Below are 27,542 nucleotides of genomic sequence, written 5' to 3' on the forward strand. Positions count from 1 at the left end.
TTATGTGTGGTATTCTTTTGCAAATATTTGATTTAGGATAGTTCAGTCTACTTTCCTTTCTGTCACTGACCTAAAGTATCTTTTTGTTAAACTCAACTAGGTTCAAAATCATATTTGATTCATAAAGGGTGTGGGGTTATATGTATAATCACTCTATCCTTGAACAGTTCATATAAACATGGCTATTATTTGCCTTACGTCCTATGGGAACTCTGGACGATGGGGGAGAAGGGGTGAGAGGAAGGCAGAATACGGTCTAGGTGGTACTCTTGTAGAGTAAAATCTGTCCACTGGGGTCACAGACAATCCTGAGTGCCTTGGAGCAGGCAGCATGATGCCTTACGCTAATTCCCAACCTGGGTTCTCTAAGAAGTCCAAGTCCTGAAGGGTCTTTGAAGGTAATAATATATCAAGGAAGGATTGTTATTTTTGACATTTAAAAAACCGGAGTTGAGGGACTTCTCTGGCGGTCCAGTGGTTCAGACTTCGCCTTCCAATGCAGGGGGTGTGGGTTTGATCCCTGGTCAGGGAGCTAAGATCCCAAATGCCCAGCGGCCAAAACACCAAAGCATAAAACAGAAGCAATATTGTAACAAATTCAATAAAGACTTTAAAAAATTTAAAAACAAACAAACAAAAAAACCTGAGTTGAGATCATACTTTGAGTTTCTTTACTGAGATGCTAATCTTGGTTAGATCCTTACCCTGATGAGAAAGTCTGGTGTGTCTGTGTTTTTCGATTCATAGAAATGGGGAGCTAGTTAATTACTTACTAATGTAAGTGCTTTGGCAGATACAGTACTTTTGCCAAACATGAAATGCAGGACAGGTGCTGCTCGAGGTAGGAGTAATAACTGAAAACAGTTTGGGCTGTAAAAAGCACAAGACTTCCTGATGTAGTGAAAGAACCTGATCTTGGAGGACAGAGGACTGGGTTTCAGTTCCAGCTCAGCGACCGATTAGTACATGACAAGGACAAACTAGTTTTCCTTTCCTTAGTTCTCCAGTGTCTGGAATGAGGAAGTTAGCCTATACGTCTTAAGTCCTCTCCAGACGTAAAATATCCATGCTTATGTGGCTCAAAGTTCTAAAATTCCACTCCTCTCAGAAGCCCTGCCAAGCTAAACCCTAAGATCCAGGTTAATGATAAGTTTCCCCAACTGTGTTGGGCAAAAACAGGAAATCTGTGTTTTTCCCACTCCCTGTCCCAATGAATGTAATGTTTGTCCTCCCGCTCTGTGTGATCAGCTGTTTCAGCAAGCATGCATATGTGCACAAGCATGGCCATCGTTCAGACAGGCCTGTATGTGTTGGTGCTGGTTTCATCTTTACAGGGCTGAAGATAAGCTCCAAGCAGTGAACACCTTGCCAATGTGCTCTGCCCTGAGAAAGACGCTGCTCCCTGAATGAACGAGAGGAGTTGAGATCATATACTGAGATAAACGAAAGACAGGCGGGACCGCTGCCTCTCTGAGGACAGACACACATCAGGTGTGTGCCTCAAGGTCTTCAGGCACCAGTGCCAGGCCAGTGGGAATATCAGACAGACCTGGGTCTGTGTCCCTGCTCCCCAGTGACTACCGTGGGCAAGTTACTGAATTTCTCCAAGCCTGAGTTTGTCTGTCTATAAACCAGGGAAAATAAACATTGATTCCACAGGACCGTTTAGAAGACAAAAATGCCACAATGTATGTAAAGTGCCTTTGTGCAAGGCCTGGCATCAGCAGGCTTCTATAAATAAATATTTGTCTCCTTCTTTCCTCCAACAGTTAAAGGATGTGCTATGATGCTCCTGGACTGGGAAAAAATGTAACTGTACTGTGATTATGTAAGAGAAAGTCTGTGTTCTTAGGAAATTCATGCTGATGTAGTTAGGAGTGAAGAGGTACCATGTCTCCAATGGTTCAGGAGAAATATGCATAGATCATTAGATGGATGGATGGATGGATGAATGGATGGATGGATGAACAGATAAAGATAGAGATGGATGGAGAGACAGATGATAAAGAGACAGAGACAGAAGAGACACAGAGAGAGAATGATGAAGTAAATGGGCCAAAATGTAAAAAAAGTAGTAAATCTAGGCAAAAGGTATGTGGGTGGGGAGCGTTCCTTATACCTTTCTTGCAACTTTTCTGTAAGTCTAAATTATATTAAAATTAAAAGTTACTAAAATAAATTTTAAAAGATGTGCTCTGTGGCAGAAGAGCAGCTGGGTTTAGAGAGAATTGTGAAACCTGGTGTTGATGGGCTCCGCTAACATCCCACCTGATGGTCTGCCTGCTGAGCTCCCGGGAGGCACACATGCGACAGTGCATTTGGAACTTCCCAGTCCAAGGTCAAATCTCTAAAAGAGCTAAGGCGTCTGGGCTGTAACTGAAGCCCTCATTACTAACCTAAGGGGACAATCATCCTTCACCAGCCCGGGGGACACTTCAGTCAGCTCGTAGACCAGCATGACCCGAATGCCCCTACGTGCAATCAGGCGCCTGGGCTGTACATTTTCACAGGCTGGGGTCACTCATTTAAAACCAGATGCTGCTTCTAATGGTTCATGCAGCCGAGTCCAAGACCTCTCAAGTCACCCACAAATCTTTTATAGATGGGTAGAAATGTGAAAAGAGCAGACTTGTGTAGGAAGATTCTGAGACCTTTCAATGCCCTCCGATGCAGGTGGGAACAGGCTTCGCGGATGAGTTCAAAGAACAGCCCCAGTTCAAATAACTCACAGAGTTGCAATAAAAATGTGGCTCAGGGCAAGAGGCCTGCGGGGTGAGAGAAGTCTCTCAAAGTGCTTCTTAGAGCTACGAAATGTAGATTCGATCTTCAATAAACAATTTTCTCTGCTCCAGCCTGATCTCCTTTAGATGTGACCTAATTTCCTCTGGCACACAGTCTGTGGGCCTCTGCTGGGTTTGTGCTAAACAAACCTGAGGACAGACACAGGGCAAATGTTTATTTCTCATGGTGTTGATTTCGAACATACTATGCAGAGAGTGAACGGGCATGAGTTCCAAAGCTATGGATCTTGGTGTAACTTGGAGGATAGAAACAGATGTCTTTATTGATACTTTCAAATATTTTATAAAGCATATTAGCTTTGACTTAGGGAAAATCTACTTTTATTGGTGCCGGATTGCCTACGGGTCTTGGGTGGCTCATGTGCCGAGCAACTTCAACATTACTGTAAACTTTAGAGTCACGGAACCTTAAAACCAGGAGGTCATCTGATCCACACTCATCAATGTGTATGCAGACACTGATGCCTGGGAGAAGGTAAGGAACTTAATCTGTGGGCAATGAAGTAGGGGTAGATGTGTGATAACAACTCTCACTGAAAAACCAATCAATCGCAGACTTGATAAATTACGGTAAATGTATACAATAGATGGTGTTACAACATCTGATAGTGTTTTATGTTCAGATGTGAAAAGATGTCTATAAATCAATTAAAATGTCTTGAGAGTTTATGTTAAGTGAAAAAAAACCAAGTTGCACAACAGATGATATGGGGTAATCTGACTTTCCCCCAAATATATACTTTTAGTAAATAAACATGCACACGTACACTAGCTAGAGATAGATAGCTATAGGCAAAGACATTTACCTTTGGCTTTCTCTGCAGGGTTAGATTTTCTACTTTTTATATCTCTGTTACTGTTTAAAATTTTTTACATCATTTTACTGTTTTTGCAACAAGAAAAAATAATTCAGATTTGTAAAAAGAAAAGGAAAAAACCCAGAAAACAAACCCCACCCAGGTCTCCTGTCTCCCCACTCTCTGCTCTCTTCGAAAATGTACAAGGTGACCCCTGCCCAGGGGACAAGAGCGAGGACAGAGCTGGAATGGTGAGGGAGGGTGCCACATCAGTTAAGAACTCTCCATGCTCTTTGGCGGTCAGGAGACCAGAGTGCTCTGAGCCATGGACCCAGAAGGCCAAGGTGGACAGACAGATGTTCAAGAAACAGCCAGCAATCTGAGGGACAACCTGTGACTTAAACCTCTGGTCTTTCACAAACATTTCTATTTTCCTGTGCCTCGGTTTCCTTACTTATACACGTTTTCTGGCGTGCAGGGTCCTGGTGAGAAAGAAACCATAAAAACAATGTGTATCGTCCCAGGCCAGGGAGGCCCCATCTGAGGCACCAGCACTAAATAAACTCCAAGGTGGCTGTGAAAACTACAAGGCGGTTTTACAGGGACAGCCAGCAGGCAAAGTGCATCTCAGGCAGGCGCAAGAAAACTATTTACAGCCTGAGAAGGCCCCTATGGCCCCTTCTAGAAACCTGACTACTCTGTTTATGACAACTCAGGCAGCAAAGGATAAAGTGCCTCTGCTCTGTCAAACGGCAGAAGCTTAAGTGAAAGTGAACGCTCGTCTCCCAGGACCCTGGGGCTGGAGGACCCTGGGGCTGGAGGACCCTGGGGCTGGAGGGGAGGGGGCGGGGACAGACACAAAGCACCCACCCTCAGCAAACGCAGCACACGACTGTCACTTCAGTGCCCCATCTCTGTCAGAAATAAACGTGGAAACGAAGGGCTCGCATTCCCACCGAGTTGAGACAAACGTAAATTCAGCCAAGCCTGGGCTTGGGGGAGGTGGTAGATGGGTCATGTGGTCGTTATAGATTTCGTGGCAGTTCAGATACCCTCTGAAGCCTCAGTCATGACACGGAGCCCCTTGTCACTGTGTTCCCCTGCTTAAAAACAGAGGGCTTTAGAAGGAGGAACTGCTCTTTGCTCCACAAACAATAGTGATATGACAACGGCTGAGTCCTGGCTGTTCCGGCTTTTACTCAACGGAATGCGTTTCTGAAAAGACGCATGTAAGCGGAATCAGGCAGAAAAAGCCCTGGCACTGGACTGGAACACACTTCTGGGGAAAAGGCATCAAAGCCTTTATGGGTTCTCTACGGTAGCTGGAAGGGGGAAGTGGGAGGAATTTCACTGTCCTCCTTAAATATTTCTTTTCTGTTTGAATTTTCACAAAAAGCATAAATATGTAAGCAGAAAGAACCAATAGAATGCAAAAGGAGCTCACCGGGCACTCATGGAGCCCAGAAAAGCATCCTCTGGTAACACAGTAACCACCCCTTGATGTATCTGCTTATCTTGGGAGGTCAGCATTTGTAGGCAGAAAAAACCCCAATAGTTTCTCTGAGGAACTCTCCTGCTACTTAAAGGAGCCTCGCAGAGCATCGCGGCAGATTCATCAGCTCTTCATTTCTCGGCTTTTCTCCAGAGGTCAATATTTTTGGATTTCAGGTTTTTCTAAAGAGACATACCCACATTCGATAGCATTTGTCAGAAACGGCAACAAGAGGACCAGAAGCCGACAGAAGGCTGTGACCATCCAGGCACTGATGATGCAGGGAGTGGCTGGGGCAAACTGTGTCCTCGTCCCCCAGATTATCCTTGGGAAGCTCACGTGACCAGCAGGCTTCGCAGAGCTTGTAACGATAAAACCAGTCAGATGAGACCTCTTCACCTCCAATGGGTGTACAGCAATGCCTCCAAATGTCGGGTTCATCTTGGGAGACGCTGTCACGGTACACAGAAGAATTCGGCCACTGGGTCTGATGGCCTTTTCACCTTTTGCTCCACGGCTGCTGCTGGCCAAAGCCTGAGAAGTCCTCATCAACCCCAAGGCAGCCTCAGAGCCTGCCAAGCAGCTTGTGGAGTGGGAGTGGGGGAGCGGGGGACTTACTAATGAGAGAATCATCACGAGGGAGAGAACTCAGAGACCCTCAGAGACGGGCAGCAGCACTTAGTGGTTGAAAATGAGGCTTCTAGATAGAGCCGGGTCCCCTGGGTTCAAATCCCAGGGCTGCCATTTACCAGCTGTGTGACCTTAGGCAGGTTACTTAGTCTCTCTGTGCCTCAGTTTCCTCCCCTCACAGAGTTGTCTGGAGGATTAAATGAGCTAATACATACAAAAAATGCTAAGAATGTGTTGAGCACTATGTAAAGGTGCTATTATGATCACCATCCGACAGTGTCTGGGCTCTCCATCACCTTCCTGCTGCTGCCAATGCTGAAAGCGAAACGTTTCTTGTGTTGCTTCTCGGGCTCAAGCCAGATGAATGCCCATCTCCAGGCGTCTGGAGGAAACTGTACTCATGAATGGTCACGAGTCAGCAGATTGCTCGTGCCTGCCCCTCACCTAAGTAAAGCCCTTCCGCGGGAGCCTCTCTCAGCATCTCTCGGGGTGGGGAGGGCAGATACGACTACAGGGATTCCCAGACAGATGCGCACAGGAGGAACGCTGACACTGAGACCGGCCCCAAATCACATGACCGGCAGACAGAGCTGGCCTTAGCATGGGTTTCCCCACAGCAGGCTAAACAGACTCGTTACTCAATATCAGCCATTATTACCTCTGACACACTGCACGGTTCACAAAGCGTTGTCACCTACACGGTCTCATTTGACCCTCACACGGGCAGGACAGTGCTGGTCCACCCTCAGACCATCGAATCGGGAGACTGTGCTCAAATGGCCACATGAGATGCTCCAAGATTAGAGGCATAATCAAAAGGATCACAAGCCAAGTGAAAACCTAACTTCAAAAGTCATTATTAGGGGAGTAGTTTCCCCATTTAAGGAAATGGAGCCTCAGAGAAGTAAAGCCATTTGCCCGAGGCCACTCAGCTTCAGGATCCAGAACTGGGACTTGAACTTAGGGCCTCTTGCCTCCACATCCACAGCAAAGGGCCTCTGGTTCACTGGTCAGCGCCGGAGGACGCAGCTGAGGCACAGACAGACACAGAGTCCTCCTGCCCTTGCCTCCTCTCGCCCCCTCAGCCCCTGCCCCTTCATAAAGGGACTCAGTTGACACGGGCTCTCTCTCCTGTGCCCAGACCCCTGGCCCATCTGGCACCCACCCCTGCCTCCCCTGTCTGGGTCACAGCCCCTTTCCGCTCAGTGCTGGGGTCTCAGAGCTGGCTCCGCGGTCCACAGTGTGGGAAACAGGCCCTGGGGGGGGTGGGGGGGTGCTGGAGCAGCCAGTGCCCCCATCGGACACGAGCTCAAGTAATAGGGCGTCTGACTCCAAGACAAATGCCTGGTTCACTGAACCCAGCCATTCTGCTCTCCTGGGACTGACCCCAAGCTGTCCCTGACCGGCCGTGGCTCTCAGCCTGAAGACTGCAGAGGGAAACCACAACATTCCTTCACACACGGGCTTGCAGACAGGGGCTCCCCCTTGAAGCACATCTCCCCGAAACACAACTAAACAGACACAAACAAAGGGAAATCTCAGCCCAGACAGGCCTCACTTCTCATCACGAGCCTCTTCGCCTCCCCACTCACTCAGCCCCCAGGGTCTAAAACCTACACTTCTCTGCTTGTTCTTCCTAAGTTTTGCTCAAATGCCCCGACAGACACGTGGAGGGGACGGCACGTGGAGACCCGCTCTGCTGAGCGCAAGAAGAGAGAAAGAGCCTGCAGCTGCTCACATCACGAATTGGAAAAATGTAAGCACACACATATTGAATGATTCCTTTTCTATGAAATGACCCAAAGAGGTAAATCCATGGAGACAGAAAGCAGAGCAGTGGTGACCAGGCACTGGGGTGACAGGAATGAGGAATGACTGCTTATGGGGGGGCGGGATTATCTCTTGTGTTGATGAAAATGTTCTAAAACTGGTTCTGGTGTTGGTTGCACAAGTCTGTGAATATACTAAAAACCATTAAAAAAAAAAAAAATGCAGGCACAGGCAAAACCACACAGACACACGCCCTTGAGCCTGGTTCAGCCAAACACAGTTTGCTTTACAGGGGGCTCTGCAGCTCCCACCCCCTTCCCCGCATTTCCCAGGGAGGAAGAGAAGCTGGGCAGCTCCTGGGGGACCAGGCTACATGCAGGGGGAAAACTGAGGGGGGAGAGCGAGTTGTCACAATTGCTGGAAAAAGGAGGAATGAATCTTTAGAGCTTTGGGGGACGAAAGTGCCCGTTGTAGAGAGGAAGGAACACAAACACAACTAAAAACGAAGTATTGATATTATGCAGATGTCACCATTTCCCCAAGGGGACAAAAATACCATTAGTGCACGGTCCTTACTTTTCAAACACATTTTCTCTTTCTGTTCAAGTTTCAGAATTACCCACTCACAGGAAATGGTCCACTTCAATAAAATGTCCAAGTCTTAGAAAACACACAGCACACACACACACACACACACACAAAACCCTCATACTTATTTTTTTCTAAACCAGTGCTGAATGCTAGAAAATCTTTGAGTGCTTTCAATTTTAAGAAATTATGTCAGCTTTTTAATCCATGTGTTTCAACACCAGCTGGACTGAATTAAACAACTCTTTTTTAAAAAAAATATTCATCCATTTATTTATTTATTTGGTTGGGCCGGGTCCCAGTTGTGGCATGTGGGATCTCCAGTTGCGGCATGCAAACTCCCAGTTGTGGCACACAGGATCCAGTTCCCTGACCAGGGACCGAACCCGGGCCCCCTGCACTGGGAGTGCGGAGTCCCAGCCTCTGGACTACCAGGGAAAACCCTGAATTAAACAACTCTTGACCTCTGCTTTCCTGCACTGCACTAAGTCCCATCTGTGCCAGCTTCACCCCAGCCCCTTCTGTATCTCTACACCCAGGCAGAGCAGGTGATACAAATGCGTTGATGATGACAAATGACAGCGGAGAAAATGCTTCTGTACTCACATTTGTCCCTGGGGAAGCTGAAGGGAATGCGGGATTTGACAGAGCAAATGACCTCACAGGAATGGCCGCATATGATGTTCCAAGATTTGAGGAGTAATCTAAATGGTAAATTACACAAAACTGGGTGAAAACCTAGTCATTTCCTTGACTTTCAAAAGTCATTATTTATGGATATGTGCAAGAGTAATGTTCCTCCTATTTAAAACTAAAAATGACTTTTTTACTAAATGTTCTTTTAAAAAAATATTAAATTTAGCTTTTCTTTCTTGAAATAAATCATTCTTTTTCATAAATGCTTAAAAGTCGTAAGGCAAACATAATAAAATAACTAGTTTAAGTCCCCAAAATAGTCATTATTAGGACAGAAGTGGGAAGAGAAAAGTGAAAATTCCATTTTAACACAGTGATTAGTGATTGGCATGATTATACTTCTGGGCATGTTGATAACCAGCAAAGCTGTACGTCTAAAGCACGTAGAAAACACTGAGGAGCCCAGAGAGCAGGCCCAGTGCATTTTAGCATCTTGGGATCTGTTTGCTTTATAGATGTGTCCACAAGGGCACATCGGGGACATTTGGTTATTAAAGATGGGGAGTAAACGTAAAATAGATAGCTAGTGGGAAGCAGCCGCGTAGCACAGGGAGATCAGCTCAGTGCTGTGTGACCACCTAGAGGGGTGGGATAGGGAGGGTGGGAGAGAGACGCTAAAGGCAGGAGATATGGGGATATATGTATACGTATAGCTGATTCACTTTGTTATAAAGCAGAAGCTAACACACCATTGTAAAGCAATTATACTCCAATAAAGATGTTAAATAAATAAATAAATAAAGGTTGGGAGTAAGAAGCCTTTGGAAAACTGATTTCTGCTTCAAGCTGCTGATCTGTGGGCCCTTTCTCACCTTCGTTCCCAGCAGGGTTATAAACGGCTGTGCTGTTGGGAGAGGCACACAGTGTTCCCTCTGCCGAACCGAGTACACACTGGACAGCGGCGCTGGAGAGGGGTGAAAAAGGGGAACCAGTTACTGAATAAGTTAAACAAAGAATTGCCATGTGACCCAGAAATTCCACTCCAAGGCTTAGACCCCAAATAGTAGAAAATAAATGTTCAAACAGAGATGTTCACAGCAGCCCTATTCATAATAACCAAAAGGTAGAAACACCCCAAATATAGATCAAAAGATGAATGGATAAACAAAATGTTATATATATATATATATATATGAATATTATTCAGCCATAAAAAGGCTACATACGCTACAATGTGGGTGGACCTTGAAAATATTATGCTAAGTGAAAAAGCCAGTCACAGAAGGTCACATGTTATATGATTCTGTTCATATTAAATGTTCAGAAGAAGCAAATCCATGAAGATAGAAAGCAGATTAGTGGTTGCCAGGGGCTGGGGGTAGGGAGGGGGAATGGGGAGTGACTGCCTAATGGGTATAAGTTTCCTCTGGGGGTGATGAAAATGTTCTAGAATTAGAGACTGGTATTATTTGCAAAACCTTGTGAATGTGCTAAATACCATTGAATTGTACACCTTAAAATGGTTAAAATGGTGAGTCTTATGTGAGTTTTATCACAATAAAAAAATGGGGAGCCTGAAAAGAAATGCCTTTTTTAAATCACTTTTTAAAATTGTGGTAAAATACACATAACATAAAACTTCCCATCTTAACCATTTTCAAGTGTACGGTTCGGTGGCATTAAGTACATTCACACTGTTTGGCAACCATCACTACCCTCCATCTCCCGAAGAACTCTTCCCATCTTGTAAAACTGAAACTCTGTACTACCTCCCCAGCCCCTTCTCCCAGCCCCTGGCAGCCACCCTTCTACTTTCTGTCTCTATGAATCTGACTACTCTCAGTACTTCCTGTAAGTGGAATCACACAGCATTTGTCCTTTTGTGACTGGCTTATCTCACTTAGAGTAACGTCCTCAAGGTTCACCCATGTTGTTGCCTGTGTCAGAAATTCCTTCCTTTTGAAGGCTGAATAATATTCCACTGTAAACACAGACCACATGTGTTTATCTATTTATCTGGCCTGGACATTTGGGTCGCTTCTACCTTTTGGTTACTGTAAATTAGGAAGGGAGGCCTTTTGGATCAGCTCATTTCAAAACACTTAACCCCATCCTCTGTTCTACATCCCTGGGCCCAGGCTCCTCTCTTCTGTGTGGATATCTGGAACCCCCTCCTCACTGGTCTCCCCGAGTCTGCCTTTGCCCCCACCACCTATTCTCAGCATGGCAGCCAGGGTCCCAGTCAGTGAAGCCAGAGCACATCCCTTCTCTGCTCAGCCCTCCAGGGCTCCAGTCCCATTCAAATCAAAAGTGAAAGTCCTCTCCACAAGCCCGAGTGCTCAGGATGGGACCCCACTACTTCCCGGGCTCCTCCCCCCAGGTACTCCGCACTGCTCACACTGATGCTGCCTGAGCATCCTTGGACCACGCAGGGCCCTCAAACTTGCTGTTCCTTCTGCTGGGACTGCACGTCCCCCAGACGGCCACGGCTCATTCCATGCCCTCCTGGGGTGTCCTCAGTAAGGCCTTCCCACCACCAGCCCCTCTGAGTGCGCACACACACACACACTTCCTGCCCCTGCCCTGATGCCGTTTTCTGCTTAGCGTTTACCACCAGAGATGCTATAGAGTTCACTAGTTTATCATCTGACACCGCCCCCCCTACCCCACCATTAAGTGTAAAGCTCCTTGAGAACAGGGATTTGCTTGTTTTGTCCTCTGCTCTTTCCCCAGCAAGAACAAAGCAAGGCACACAGTAAGTGCTCAGTGAATGTTCGCTGAGTGCATGCATGAACCTGTCCTCCTGGACAGCACTTACTTTTCAGAGAAGAGCAGGCATTTCTGAGCATGTAGTTTCCCTTTTACATGCAGCTCCCAGTCCTAGGTCAGAAGGAAAGAAAAATGACCGAAGGAGAACTGAGCCCCCGGGAAGGCAGTGGACGAGTACAGGCTTCCTCCTAAAGGCAGGGAGCACAGAGTGCCCAGATGCTGGACCAGCCCTGCTGATGCCTCTCCCTCCCCTGCTCCCCTCCCATCCAGGCTCCTCCCCCGTTCCTGCCTCCCTAACCAGCCGTCGTCATCATCATCATCATCATCGGCCTCCACCTGCACATCCCATGCCTATCTTGGACAGGAGCCCAGGTTCACAAGTCCGATTTCCTCTTCCCCTTTCAGGGGGCCCCTGGTCCCACCACACCTCCAATGTACTTCCATATGAGAATCTGGCAGGTGGACTCCCAGGGTGTTGCAAAGCCTTAGAAAAGACTATGAGAGACAAAGTCCTCCATCACACCTCCCACGTTAGCCGGCCCCCTCCTGAGACAGGAGGTGAGAGGGTATGGCCCACCCAAGTGACAGGGATGCATTTGCATGACATAACCCAAGCAGAGGTGAATGACACACTGTGGTGTGTTGCCCGCTAAACAAGGATTACTGTGCTCTGCAGACAAGATGAGAGACAAGAGGCCATACAGCTCAGTGATAAGAGGCACAGGCTCTGGGAGGGTCAGACCCATGTTCGAATCTCCACTCCACCACTTTCTGGCTATGGGGCCCTGGACAAGTCATTTCATCTCTCTGGGCCTCAGTTTTTGCATCTGTAAAACGAGTATAATAATAGTATCTACCTTGGAGAGTTACCGCTGACACGGAGAAAGGGTTTAATATATGCTAACTGCAATTATTATTGCTTTGGAATATTTCACTGCATCATCAATACATCTTGGGGGAAAATTTATACTACCATGGACTTTTGTTTGCAGGGGCCCAAAGCACTATACAACCACTGAAAAGGTGTAATAAGGCTCTACCTCCATTTTGCAGATGCAGAAGCTGAGGCCCCTCTATAATAATTTGTCTAGGTCCCACCTGAGAATTACTCCCTTGCCCCACTCAAAATTCTACTAACACTTTCCCCCTTTTGTACTCAGTACAGTATACATTCTCAAGGAATGTAGACAAGGAGGCAGAGGCTAATTCCTGAGTCCCTTTCCCATAACCCAAGTGGGGTCACTTGATCCTCCACTCACCCTCATCTCTCACCTATAACCATGGGTAAGAATCTCTTACTTGCCTTAAAGCAAGGGACTGGCCCTGATACATTTCTGAAATTCCTTCTGGTTCTAATACTTAGGCTTTTCGTCAAGGGTACCGATGGCAAAATTCTGTTACCCAGTCCCCAAATGTCATAGCTCCTGGCCCGTGAGCAGCAAGGGTTGGGCTGTGGTGGCGAGCCCACAAGGCTCCAGCTGTGGCTCCCAGCCGGTCCTGGATGACTCACCTTCAAATCAAACACCTTCTTGTCGCAGATGCTACAGACGTGGGGCAGGTGGAGGGGGGCCACACCGTGAAAGTCATTCAGCTCGTGCGCCTGCAAGGGCCGCACGGACAGCGTCGCCTTCTCCTCCGTGGCCCGCCGCCAGGCTCCGCTGAAACCCTGTTTGCTGTTGTTGAGCCGACCCCCGAAGGAAGGAGGGGTCCTGTCTGGGGTGGGTTCCTCGGGGTCATACAGCTCATAGGGCTGGCTGGGGGCTGGAGGCCACACGTTGGGGACTGCTGTAAGATCGGGCTTGCTTTGGCCAGAGAATCCACGGGGACTCTCCCACTGGCTGTTTGGACCCTGCAGCAGCGGACCTACCTCGCCTTTCAAGCCCCCGGCCGGCTCAGCCGCAAATCCACCTGCCACCTGCGATCCTTGGGCGTTGGGTCTGTAGAAGTCCTTGGGAAAGGCGGCTTGGCCATCTTGCCCCGAGTGGCTGTAGTGCCCTTCATAGGTCACGCTGCCCGAGGTAGAGGACGAGGTTGGCAGGAAACTGGGCTGACCATCAGTTTCAGAGCCATATGTCTGGCCTGAGTTGGCTTTGCCATACTCATAGAATCCCGCTGCAGCAGGGGTGGGCGCAGTCTTGCCAATGCCCAAGATGACTGCTGGCTGGGCAGGGGTCTGAGGCATGACCCCGCTGAAAGGGTGCATCACAATGGCATTGGGGGGCTGGCTGGGAAGGCTCACAGAGGGCCCTGGGCCTCGTGTCTGGCCCGGGGGCGAGAAGGCAATTGCATTAGAGGGAAACCGGGCACTGGGCAAGGTTGCTGCGTGTTGGGGCACCCCGGTGTGGCCATGGGGGGAGCTGATCATGGACGGATGCCTCAACTGGTTGAAGAGAGGCTGGGACATGGCCACTTTGGAGAGGACTTGGTTCAGCACCGTGGCGGCCGCGGTGTTGTTGGTGACGGCGGTCTGTGCCAGCTTTAGCCGGTGGAGGGTGAGCTGAGCTTGCAGCTGAGCCAGCTGTAGGCTCGCGGGCGAAGGAAGCAGCGGGTTTGGGTTACTGACCGAGAACGGGGTCTTGTCCAGGAGCTTGGCGGCACTGCAGGGAGACAAAGGTCTAGATGCACAGCTGCTTTCCACCCAGGGGGACAACAGGCTGTTTGTTTGCTCACCTGTGGTCGCCCCTCCCATACAAACAAGACCCTCCCACACAGGCCCCACATATAATCGAGTCTGCAAAAACCTATTCTCATACACATCAATTAAACAATTATTTTAAAACTCCAACAGAAAAATTCTTATACAGCATAATGTTCAATCTCACTGGTAATCAAAGAGATACAAGTTAAACCATTAGAAACAAATATCTGCCTAGCAAAGTAGCAAATATATATATATATATAAAACTATATATATATATATATAAATATATAAACATATATATATAACTATATAACCATATATATATCTCACAGCACTCAGTGCTGGTGAGATAAAGCAGAATGGATACGATATCAATGATAGTCTAAACTCGTGCAACTTTGTCCAAAGGTAGTCTGGCGACATGCATTCATTACAGCCATACTCTTTGACCCAATAATTCAATTCTATAAATCTATCCTAAGAAAATGAGCTAAAATGCAGACAAAACTTGATACCCAAAGATGTTTAATGATACTACATTATTTAAGAGTCCAACATTGAAAGTTACAAATAACTGATAACAGTAGGGAAGGGAGTTTTAAAGTGAGTAAATTATAATACATTTATAGAATGAAATGTTCAGTAACCATTCACTACTGGTGCATAAATTTCTATTGTATTATGTAATATTTAAGACATTCAAAAAAGTGTTCCCATCACCAAGCTTAAGACAGAAAACATTCCACCACACTACGTCCTCCTTGGGTATCTGCTCTCCCCATCCTCATCCCACACTCATCCTTGCCAGTGATAGGCTCCATTTTGAATTTGGTAAGGTCATCGTTTACAAAGAAAAAAAAAATTAGTGACATGAGAAAAATCCATATACTCTAATGTTAAATGAAAAAAGTAGTCTTCAAAATTGCACACAGAATGAATTGTGTGTGTATATTTGTGCCGAACACATTTTCATCCTTGTCCTCATTTCACATCCAAAAGCAACAAGAATCATGTGCCCTTCAGTTCACTCTCAAACCCAACTAGCCTAGGAAACAATCACAAAATTACAAGTGAAGAATCTGAATTTGAGATCATAGGCAGTGGTGGGCTCTCACAGAATCTTATTTTGGGGGTGTTCTGTCTGACACGTGACCCCTGTTGGTTGGTTACGGTGTTTTCTAGACCAAAAATCAGGACCTGTGGACTGGAAAGGGAACAGACTTTCCCAGAAAATCTGGGATACATGGTTACCATTGTCCGGGCTCTTTTGTAAGACCCTATATTTCCTGGTCTTAAAGTCCCCTTCTGAGGAGTGGGTGCAATCAGGAAATGTGTTCGGGATGTTGATAAACTGGAATTCTCAGGACATTTTAATGGGAAGAATGGGACCGTGCAATTGAGATTGGGATTGCCATGGACAGCCCAGGCTGCACGTTCAGCATGTCTACAGCAGTGTGGGATAGAAACTGCAAAGCCGGGACACTTTAGACAAGGTGTCCACTGTCACGTGCTCTGTACCATACAAGTCTGATGATAATGAAACAAAGGAGAAGGGCCAGAGGCAGGGACAGGCGAGGGAAAAAAGGGAGGCGTGTGGCATGCCACTCCTCTCCCACTTTGGGTTGGTGCTTTGCATTGGTCCGAGAGAATGAGGGGAGGCGGGTGGGGGAGGCAGGTGAGTGGGAGAGATTCTCACATTTACTGCGACACTGTGTGACCAGTGTTTTGCCTATGTTATCTCATGGGATCTCGCCATTAGTCCTATGGGCTATGGGTAACTTCACCCCAATTTTGCAGGGCAAGAACCTAAAGCTCAGGGAGATTAGGTGATCTACTTAACAAATACCCATTGTTGGTGAGTACAGACCAGGGAGTCAAACCCCAGCCAGGCTTTGCAAAGAAGAGAAGGAGCGCAAGTGGTTAAGTACACAGCTCCTCAGCCCTCTTTGAGTACTTCTTCATGGGCTGCTTCACTGTTTTGCCTGAAGTGAGTTCTCAGAACATTAGGCACACCCACATTCAAATTCAAGTACAAAATACATTTCGCAGCCAGACAAAAACGACTTTGTCTTACTCTTTCTCATTCTATGAGAGATCAAGAATTTGCTGTAAGTCATTAAAGAGACAGGACCTTCACCCAGCCAGCAGCCCTGCTGTGCTCCAAGGACAGAACAGGCTGGCTGCATTTTAAGATACTGGAGGGTTGGTTAAAGGTGGTGACAGACCCTTTCTCCTCTGGGTAGTTGTGCTGGTTGCAGCCAAGCCTTGGTGGCCCCAGTGTGGCCCGGGCACAAATCACGGCAGCAGCAGAGTTGCGGAGGTGTTAACTGTCCACGCAGGCAAGAATATGAAAGAAAAAGGAGGATGGTCTAGAGTCTGGTGATAGATTTCTACTTGTGTAGTATTAAGTAGCTGAGCTTTGGAGGAGCAATTAAGCTTAACTCAAAACCCTGCCCACACAGGGCCAACCCTTCCTACCAGGGCTGTCCGCAACGCGGCCTGTCCTTGCTAACAAGGCGATAATGAGGTGCCAACTTGGTTTCCATGAGAGAGTAAGACAAGGTTGGTTCTGTTTTTCCCAGAGAAGTCAACTGTATTTTCTAAAACTGTGTTCTGGGCTGGAGGGAGCTCTTGCTGGAGATTCCCCTTTGCCTCTGAAAGGACACGCAAGAAAGAGCTGTCTTTCCAACTAGGAGAGCCAGCCTCGCTGGGTATTTGTAGGTCAGCCACGGGAAACGAGTGCTTTTCTGAGGACAGTCCAGGTTACAGAAGTTTACTCATTCACATGCAGCATGAATTAAGAAGACTGGCTGGATTTTCTTCCCAACTTCCGCTTTGCCTAGCAAATTCCTATTGTCCCTAACTTGAATCAACCTTGAATGGAAGTGATTTCACATGAATCATCAGAGCTAGATAACTTTTTGAACTAAAGACCCTTAGATAAAAAAGAAAAGACACTTTATCCTACTTTTAAAAAGCGTTAAAATTCTTAGCCTATCAGCATTAATAACTTAAAATTCAGGTGCATATAACAATCATACTTCTGAGCCAAAAATTGGGGCATGTGGTCTGACACCCTAAAGGATAGAACGGAGGTCACCCTCCTGTCTTCCTTGGTTTTTCACTGTCACATCACTGCCTTATATTGAAAATAACTGCTTATGTGCCTCTCTCCCTCCACTAAACGTAAGTTCCACCAGGGCAGGGAGCACGTCTTGGAGATTCTCGCATTTTCCGGGCACACTGCCTCGCACTTGGTAGGTACTTGGTAACCGCCACGAACAGAATGAAGAAGATAATGGATGCATTATAGGAAGGAGAATCTAAATATACGCAGATAGCAAATGGATTTTGCTGTTGTATACAGCTTAAACTTCACTCAGGCACAGAGTCACCGGCCTAGGGAGCTGTCTACAATTCCCCATTCCAAAGCAAGAGTTCCAATATTCTCACTCCCTGTCCAAATCCAGGTTTTGAAATCAAATGGATAATCCCTGTGGTAGGCTGAATAATGAACACCCTCCCCCCCCCCCAAAAATATCTCTACATCCTAATCCCCAGAACCTGTGAATCTTACCTAAAATGGTAAAGGGGACTGTGCAGATGTGATTAAATTAAGGATCTTGAGATGGAGAGATTATCCTGGATTATCTGAGTTGACCCAATGTGATCACAAGAGTCCTTATAAAATAGAGGCAGGGGGATCAGAGTCAGAGAGGGAAGATATAAGGATGGAAGCAGAGTCAGAGAGGAGAAAAGATGCTATGCTGCTGGCTTGGAAGATGGGGGGAGGGGCCATGAGCCAAGGAAATGCAAGTGGTCTCTAGAAACTGGAAAAGGCAAGGAAACAAAATTTCCCCTAGAGCCTCCAGAAGGAAGCAGCCTTGCTGACACCTTGACTTTGGCCCCGTGAGACTGATTTTGGACTTCTGATCCCCAGAATTGTAAGAAATTTAAATTTTAAATTTAACTGTAAATTACTAAATTTGTGGTAACATGTTACAGAAGCAATAGGAAACTAATAAAATCCACCAAGAAAATTAGATGCAAAAGAGGCTTCCACTCAGAGAGGCAGCAGTGGGTGTGGGGACATTGGCTGGATCTTTCTGGTATGAACTCTTGCCCCCAGAGATCCTGGGGAGCACAGACCATCTGACCCAGGATCTGAACACCCTCTGGGAACTTAGCCAAGAGCCAGAAAAACCCAGAGGTCTCTTCCTTTTCCGAGTCATATTTCTCTAAGCAGCTGGAGCAATGGCATCCTGGGAAAGCTTAGAATTACAGACCCTTAGGGATCAACTCATCCACCCCTCTCATTAACAAAGAAAGTGACTTGCCCAAAGGCACACAGTTGGGTGGCAGTAAAACCTTAATGAAAATCCAGAGCTTTCAAACCAGCTTCTAGTGCCTGGCAGAATAGGCTTGCCTCCAAAAGTCTTAAGTTCCAGAACTATCTATTTCATCACCAAATTATCATCTCCACCCATATTTCCCTGTGGTCCTCCCCTCTGTTCAGTGAGATGCTGACTACCTTCCATATGCAAGGCACTTGCTGAGCACTGGGGAGATGCAGAGATACAGGCCCTTTCTGGAACTCCTGTCAGCTCCAGAAGTGAGAGCAGGGATGCCCCCTTGTCTGGGGAACAGGTGGGGGGCACGGTTCTATGCACCTGCCACATCCTCTCTTCTTCTAGGTCTTGTGCAGCAGCTCTGTTTGCAGTCATATGGTCAAACCTCATCTCTGGGCAGGAGGGAGTGCAGCCCAGTCAGGCACATGACCTGGGCATCCGGCACAGAGCTAGAATACCTACCACACAACCCCACAGAGGGCTGGTCCACATTCGCAGAAGAAACAGCACAGCCACTCTGATTCATCCAGGCCTCCACGAGGCTCACTTCCCCCAGGGCTGAGGTTTCATTTCCTTTCCTGAGCCATTAATTGTAACAAAGAATTCACAGTGCAAAAAAAAAAAAGAATTCACAGTGCGTAATTACATTAAAAACTTTGGTTCCCTGCTCACTTAGAAAGTTGGGTTTTTTGTTTGTTTGTTTGTTTTTTGGTTTTGTTTTTCAATTAAAGCAGAATTTCTCTCAAGAGTTTTAGAAATAAAATACAACATAAAGGAGAACAAGTTGCCTTTATAATACCAGGAGATTTACGAGCTCCAGATGAAAACTGTTCTAATGGTTTAATCCCATAGTGTCAAAAGGATGTGTGACATATTGCACCCCCTGGGACAGCCAACATCTGTCTCTAACCCTCACTCTTTGTCCCAAAGCTCCTTCACATTTTATTCTGAGTCTCCAGCAGGATGTCATGATGGATTAGTATTTGGGCACAAGAAGTGAGGCACTGTCCTTCTTCAGTTTGAGTCGGGGTGCTGGAAATTCAGCAAGATTTTTGTGACATAATCCATCCTGTTCCGAAAGGAAGGGAGGGTACCCACGACACAGACAGGGGCCGCGGGGCCTCTGCTCTGAAACAGACTCCAGCAAAGGGGCCAACGGGGCTTCACGAGTTTGATTCAGCCCACAGGGACTGAGCATCTCTTATGTGCCAGGCAAAGTTGCTAGAGATGCAAAAAGAGAAATCTTCCCAAAGCCACAGGGGAGACAGGTCAACACAGAGAGGATGAATGTTCCGAGGTAAGCACAAAACAGCAAGGTACACGAGGAAGTGGTTCAAGCCTCAGACATTTCAGAGAAATGTAACAAGCAAAAGAAAAGGCCAACTCAAGGGCCGTCCCTGAACTCTGAACAAAAACTTACAAACATTCTGGGTTTATTAATCAACCTACAGATGCAAAGATGCATCAGCTGTTGGTGAAAGACAGCTATAGGGTGAGTTGTGGTCAGAGACCCAGCTTCTGTCTGCCTGTTACTGGTCGTATGATGGGGGAAAGTCGCTTAATTTTTCCAACCCTTAGAATTTTCTCATCTATACAACAAGAATAGTAATGTCCACCCAATGTGACCCAGTCCCGGCCAGTCAGAGGCCCTGGCCACAGTGACTGGCTCAGGAATGGACACTCCTGGATACTGCTGGAGCTGTCAAGAGAGAGACACTTGTCTTCTTGTCAGGCCATGGCCAGGTTGCCAAACTGGCAGAATTTAAGCCACCACTTAAGGATGCCTGAGAATAAAGCCCACCCAAAGACACTAGCCTGGAGACAGGGGCACAGGCCACACTCCTGAATGTCTGCACAGGGATGCCTCATGCCGGCTTCCCCTGGATCTGCTTGGACTTTTCTTTCCATGAACCAATGCATTTCCTTTATGTGCTTAATAAAAATAACAATGTAAAAAGAAAGCCAACCTACTTGAACCACCTGCATGGAATTCAGACGGTTCCCTCCACGGCCTCACGTTGACTCAGGAGCTCCCTGTCACGCCCCAGTTCCTTCTGCAGAGCAGACTGACCATACGGACCCAGCGGCTGGAGGCGAGGGGTTACTCAGGGGACGCTCGGGCAGGCACTTTGGTGTATCTGCTGACCAGAGAGACCTGCTTGCTGGAGGTTCGGGAAACAGAATGCTCCTCCATCCTCGGGGGACTAAGACCCTGCACCATGGTCACGAGGCCACGTATGCATAGGGTGCCAGGGGAGACGCCCCGCAAGGGTGTGGGCTGCACAACTGTCTACAGGTTTGGAGACCCGGCTCTGGCCACACAGGTGCTCCTGTGTGAGGGGACATAATGCCTCGGCCCTCACCTGGGAGCAGTTTCTAAGCCACGCCTTTCATTCCTCAGCACCTAACAAGCCATTTTTTGTTGTACTAAGAACTGGCTTTATTATGCAAGGCATTCATTTATCCCCCAGGAGGAAAAGTTCTTTATTACAGATATGATGGTTCTCTGGTCTTCTTTCACTTGGAGGAAAGGTGAGTGTACATATTGGGCTGTGGGCTGCCCTGTACGAACCAGGGTAGGAAATCAGGCATCCTGGGTTCCAGTCTTAACTCAGCGCTTCTCAACTGAGTCACAGTGGACAACAGACCTTACCTCTCTGAGCCTCCGTGTCCTCATCTATTAAAAGAGAAGTCACAGTCTTTCCTCATTTACATTATGAGGGTTGATGCGGGATTCACTAAGGAGCTGTCAGAACGCTCTGGAAACTGTGCTGTACAGACGTAAGGATGTGGCATTGGCCGAAGATTACTGGAAAGAGAACATCTTCTGTGTGATCACAGCACACTCTTCCCTTTCAGAAAACATTCCTCTACAGAGGAAGTGATATTTGTCACTCACGTCCTTGGAGATAATCTCATTGCCACTAGGATTCAGAGTAGAAAGAGGTAAAATCGATTCAGCCATATTAATGGAATACCAACCATACCGATGTGATTGAGCTCTGCATCACACATGGGGGGGCGGGGATGGGAAGGGGCATTGCCCAGAGGCTAAGGGCACAGGTTTCAGAGTTTGTATCAACCTGGGTATGAATTCTAGTTAGCCACGTATCAGCTGGTGACTGTGGGCAAATACTTATTCTCTCTCAGCCTCAGTCCTCATTATTAAAGCAAAGACGGTTATATCTGAGCTATAACCTAAGCTATAGGTTTGTTCTGAGAGTTAAATGACAGGGTAGGCATAAACTGTTCCACACAGCTCCTACACACAGTAAGCAGTCGCTAAACCAATGCAGCAGCAAGCGGCACTACTACTAGACTTCTTACCACTATCGTTACCATTACTATTACTATCATCACCGTCATCATGGTCATTATCAGGGCAAAAGGCAGGTGAGCTCTGCCAAGGCAGAGAGACGAATCTTCCTTAGAGACAGATAGAGATGGATGACAGAGAACACAAAGAGATGTAAACACAGAGAGAAAGGAAGCAAAAAAAAAATAAGAGTGGACATGTGCTGGGAGAGGAGGGAGCAGGAGTGGGGACTGCACTTGGGGGGAACACAGGGCGTTATCACCGCTGCTTGGTGAACTGGGTAAGTAGTCAACAGTAGATCTAAAGCCATGGAATAACACAAGGACGCAGCTGAAGTTCAGCGGTATGAATGTGTGTGGACTCACAGCAAGCTTTTCCCTGGTAACGTTTGGCCATCCAGAAGCAGAAGCCAAGAACCGCAGCTCAGAGCATGGTGGCACCTACCCCAACGGGACCGGTCACATTTTCAGTAAGCACCATAACTTCCAAGATAAACAATCAGGAATTTAAATTCACTTCCAGTTCAACACAGTCCCCTTTCCAGGCCAAGCAATGAATATGCCATTTCTTCTCACATGGTAAGACACAAAATACAATCTGGACGAGAGAGCTCATGACCAGGCAAGAGAATGTTTTCCAGGTTTGTTCACACTTTACGGAGCAACCAAATCAAATCAAGTGCAATGGTCAGGGTCAGGGTCAGGGTCAGGCCTTTGCTGGGTCCTGCCCTTCCATTGCCTCCTGGGAGCTGAACCTCAAATCATAAATTCTCAACTCGCTGTAACACTCTTAGAAGCTAGGTCAGGATATGAACCCCAGGGAACATCCCTAAGTGTCAGGTTACAAAGATGACAATGATGATACCACAGTAATATTGGGGCTGAAGTTTAAACTGTAGCTAATTATCACAAATGTTAAGAGCAAGAAGAGATCTCAGAGACTATTTAGTTTAACACACTCATTCTACAGAGGAAAAAAGGGAAGCCCAAAGAAGTTGCCATAATATGTGAATCAACCCAATCACACAGCTAGATAGAGGAGGGCTGGGACTGAGAGCCAGTCCTCATCCTCGTTCCTCGGGGCTCATGCAGCCACTAGGGTGTACCGTCCCCATCAGCATGCACCAGGTGAGTCTTCTTTGTGGGAGAAGAGTGAGATCACACACTTTTTTGACAGTGCTGTCTTCCTGGTAACAAGAGAGCTCCTGGATTATCACTTGAGAGGCCTCTGTGACTAATTTTTGAGATGACTGGGTTCATGCTGGCATTACCCCGTGTTTCGGTTTTAGCCTGACATTATCATATGATGATTCATATCACCATGATACCTCTTGGAATGATTCATAACAGCAATGATAATCCTATCATCTCTCTTTTGTTTCATATTTTTTAGTTGGAGCATTAGTGTTTTCACCTCATTAGCTATCTGACCTCTAGGACAACCATATGGGTAGGTAAATCAAATATGACCATTTCCAGTTTATATTAAGAAGACTGAGTGAGACCAAGAAAGGTCAGATGAATCACCAAAGGGCATCCAGCAAATAAGGGACTAGGCTGGGACTTGAATGAGGGTCTCTTTACCATAAGGCCACTTTTCTATCCTCGGTTTCCACATTCATTAAAGGGAGCTTCTAAAACCACATTCCTGTACCTACTTCCTTGGGTGCAGTTTTTTTGCTTGGGGGGGAGTTGTTTGTTTAAAGGTACTAAATATAAAGCTACTTCCTTTATTTTGTGTTTTTTCTCCCAATTTATCATTTTCCAGCTTTATGAGTATATAATTAACATATAACATTGTATAAGTTTAAGGTATACATGTAATGATTTGATACATGTATATACTGCAAAATGATCACCACAATAAGTTTAGTTAACACATCTCGGATGTGATGTTAAATAACACATTTGATATCAAATCACCAGCCTTTTGGTCCATTGCACTCTGTACCACTTTAATCAGTCAGAATAAGATTCTAGGAACCTGGGGGACGTGCAGTCACAAAGGGGCAGCTAGTGATTTTATAACTGACAAGAGAGGGCCTGCCTTTCCTGCCGGAGTTATTAGAAGTGCTCAAGATGTGCAAAAGAGACCTGATAATGCAGCAACTGCAGAGAAAAGAATACACATCCTGCTAGTGTCATAACAGGAAAAGACTTAAAGCAGAGAATTAATGTCAACTTAACCACCAAGAGCCAGATATTAGCTTTGTTTTTTCTTTTCCGTCCTTCTGTACCAATTTTCTTTCTTTAAAATATCCTTTATTTTATAAAACGATGGTATTGTAGGTGGTAATTTATTTTTCATATTCATATTTGTTTTGTTTTGAATTATAAAACTACAAAAATCTAAAGACTATAACAAATACTAATTAATTAATTGCTTATCACTCCAAATTAACAAATGTTACCATTATGGGCATTTTGGGCCCAGATGTTTTTTATCAAAAAAAATAAAATTATACAGATAAAGCTGACATCCCCTTTGAGGCACTGCCTAATTCCACCTTCATCTCACCAATAACATCTACATATGTGTGTATATCTATTTATCTATACATCTGTCAGTTTACCCATCTATATATAGAAAAATTATAAAAGTAAGAGACTTTTTCTGTACCTGCATGAGCTCATAAAACAGCGTGTAAGACTGGTTTCAACATTTCCCTTAAAGAAACAAATGCATATTCTTCCAAGTTTCTTTTCACACACTGAAGATTGAAAGCAGTATGGTGAAGTGAAGAAATTGGCGAGCTAGAACTCAGAAGACCCAGGCCAGGTCCCACAGCCACCATTTACTCCCAGTGGGATTACATGTCAGTCAACTTCCCTTTTTTTGTAACATGAGAAAGCTGGATGAAAGGATCTCCAAGGCCTCTTCCACCTTTGAAATCTGATGACTCTAAGGTTTAACTTCCTCATCTGTCAAACGGAGATAATAACGTCCACCCTGCTAGCTGTTACAAAGCTCAAACATAATGTACAGGTGTTCTGCAAAGCACAGGATGATAATAATAACAGTTGAATAATACTGAATTATTATTATTATTACTCACAAATTGAGCTATTTTTAAGCTCCCGGGAATGCTTTTAAAGAAACTATTGTTATACTGTAATTGTTATATATATCTTGGTTCAGATAGATGTGCTGCAGTCCAGCCAGCATGAAATAATTTAATTTCTTCTAACCCTCCTTTCTTGGGCAGGCAGTTCTACACAAGGAGAGGCTCTCAACTCTGTCCATGAAGACTAAGTGAATGAAATACCAAAAGTGCCTCGCCATAAGACGCTCTCCTCCACGAAGCATGCCACAGACAGAACCAGCTTTCACAGTAAAATGCAGCTTTCACAGTAAAATGCATTCGGGACTGGAGTTGGTTTGCCTGAGATACGATTCTTCAGGAAATTCACGCAGACTTTCACTCATTTTGTGCAGGCTGAAATCAAGGGGGGTAATTTCACTTCCAGGGGTTAGGAGAGATCTTTCTGTTTTCTCAGTGACATAAGATACAGTGACCTCTCAACCCACAAACTTTTCTAGGGAACATCAGGGTCTTTTGAGACGGAAAAAGAAGCTGTTTGAAATGTATATTTAAGGGAATTCCTTGGCGGTCCAGTGTATAGGACTTGGTGCTTTCACTGCAGCACTTTCACTACTGTGGTTCAAGTGCAATCCCTGATTGGGAACTAAGACCCCGCAAGCCGTGGGCGTGGCCAAAAAAAAGTTGAAATGTATATTTTAAAACTGCTATATAAGTTCTCTATGAAGCCAAATGTTAATGCTTATAAAAGCAAATGAAATATTTAGGGGTTTATAGGCCACTACAGCCCCAGGGAAGAACAATGGGCACACGAACACCTTTGCAATAAACTGCTCCCTCCAGCTGGACAACCTCCCCACTACTCCCCCTCACCTGGGTAACTACCATCCTTCAACATGCAGCTTAGATGGCACCTCCTCCAGGCAGCCTTCTCTGACTCCTGCCCCCATCTAGTGTGTGCTCGTGCCCCTTCGGTGAGCCCCCATAATGCCCCGCTGTTCTGCTAAGCCTCAGTTACACTCTAACCCCTACCACCCTCGCTATTAATTGTCTACTCCATCACTCATCTGATGTCCTCACACCCCACGGTCATTTTGAAGGCAGAAACTACATGGACATTTCACGTCACAGTGCCTGGCACACAGTACGTGTGTGGAGCCAATAAACACATCTATACATGTACACACCTGCTCCGTGTGTGTGTGTGTGGAGATAATAGCTGCGTATCACATTCTCAATTTGTTTTCCTAGCTAAATGTGCCATGTGTACACTGCTAAAAGGCTTTGAAGATGAAGCTCCGTGGAGAATGTAGATTAGACTCCGTCTTTGAACACTGTCAAAATTATGTAAATACCACCAACCACATCAAGGATAAAATTCTAAAATATTCAACAAACAGACTTGTTGCCACATTTTTCCTTTTAACTAAATCTGAAGAAAGTGCAATTTCAGTGTGTGATCTGAGGAGATATGTGCCTAATCTACATGATTCTGAAATGAAACACATGTTCCAGGAATGGTCCCTATGTTTTCTAAACTTTATTTTCAGTAGTTTATACCACTGAGATTTTTCTGGTAAATGTACAAGGATGATTATAAAACTCAAGCCAATTTTAAATCAAAATAAAAATTTAGATTAATTTTAAAGAATTTAAATTCTCACTCAATAAAGCTGGTCTTTTCCTAGAGTTGCCTGATTATTACCTGGACATATTAATCAATGTGATTTAAGCCAAATACTAGGAGTCCATATGAAACTGAAGAGGCAGTGTGGGGTATTTGGGGAGGAGGCCAGGAGAGACACTACTTTGGTTGTAAGTAGACCTCCTTCTTAGACAGGCTCTGCCACCAATAATCGTACATCTTATTGCAGTCAATTTACCCTGCAGACCTTAGTTTTCTCATCTGTGAAATGGGAGGGTCAAATGAGATAACATTTAAGGTTCCTTTATGCCTTGTGATTTCAGGATGGTGGGTGTTTTCCTAAAGCTGTTATTTATGGACACATGGAAAAGCAAGGATGATCTGGCCACAGTGTAGAGACAGATTTCAGCCCGAGAGATCTGAGTTTCTAGCCTCTATTGCTCCTCTAGTCCTGGGTGACTTCAGAGGCACTTAATCTCCACTTAGATCTGTCTGTGAAATAACAAGGTGAAACCAGAGCAGTGATTTTCGAGTGTTGAAAATCAGAACATCAGGAAAATCAGGGGCATCAGGAAAGTTTCAAAACACAGATGCTGAGCTCACCCCAGTCTCTATCTTAGGAGGTCTGGGTTGGGACCTGAGAATTTGCATTTCTAACAAGTCCAGGTGATACTGATGCTGCACTTTCAGAACCACTGAACTAGACCATCTTGAACCAATCTTCCAACTCTAAGAATCTATGGTGAGTTATAAGGAATTTAGTAACAGCTGTGTTTTTTAGGAGCCACCTCTATCTACTAGTCGTGCAGTACCCCAGGAAGGGGCTTCCTTTTCTATGCAAAGGAAAAATGTGATTATTCTTATACCTACCTTCCTTTAAGAGACTCAGCCGACATGTTCAACAACATTTGGCCTCCTGGAATCAAAACACTCAAGGTTCACAAACCTCAGGTAATTTAGTTGGTAGATTGATTGGCTCAGTGTCATGTTATCTTTGTTGAATAGGAAGAAAACATACCTCCATTTACACTGAGTTCACTAACACAGAGAACAGAAGAATCAGACCCC

At 45.8% G+C, this 27,542-nt stretch overlaps 1 protein-coding gene across 1 annotated transcript in view; it reads right to left on the reverse strand.

Moving 5' to 3' along the window:
* RBM20 (RNA binding motif protein 20) overlaps window positions 1–27,542 on the reverse strand; it is a 203,174-nt gene that overhangs the window by 47,994 nt on the left and 127,638 nt on the right. The window contains exons 2-5 of the mRNA XM_061193420.1: window positions 12,994–14,080; window positions 11,533–11,594; window positions 9,587–9,678; window positions 8,685–8,782 (exon numbers count right to left, since the gene is read on the reverse strand). Coding sequence (XP_061049403.1) covers window positions 8,685–8,782; window positions 9,587–9,678; window positions 11,533–11,594; window positions 12,994–14,080 — 1,339 coding nt within the window. The remainder of the gene's footprint in view (window positions 1–8,684; window positions 8,783–9,586; window positions 9,679–11,532; window positions 11,595–12,993; window positions 14,081–27,542) is intronic.

Source organism: Eubalaena glacialis, chromosome 1 (assembly GCF_028564815.1).
Source record: "Eubalaena glacialis isolate mEubGla1 chromosome 1, mEubGla1.1.hap2.+ XY, whole genome shotgun sequence".
In the NCBI taxonomy this organism is placed as follows: domain Eukaryota; kingdom Metazoa; phylum Chordata; class Mammalia; order Artiodactyla; family Balaenidae; genus Eubalaena; species Eubalaena glacialis.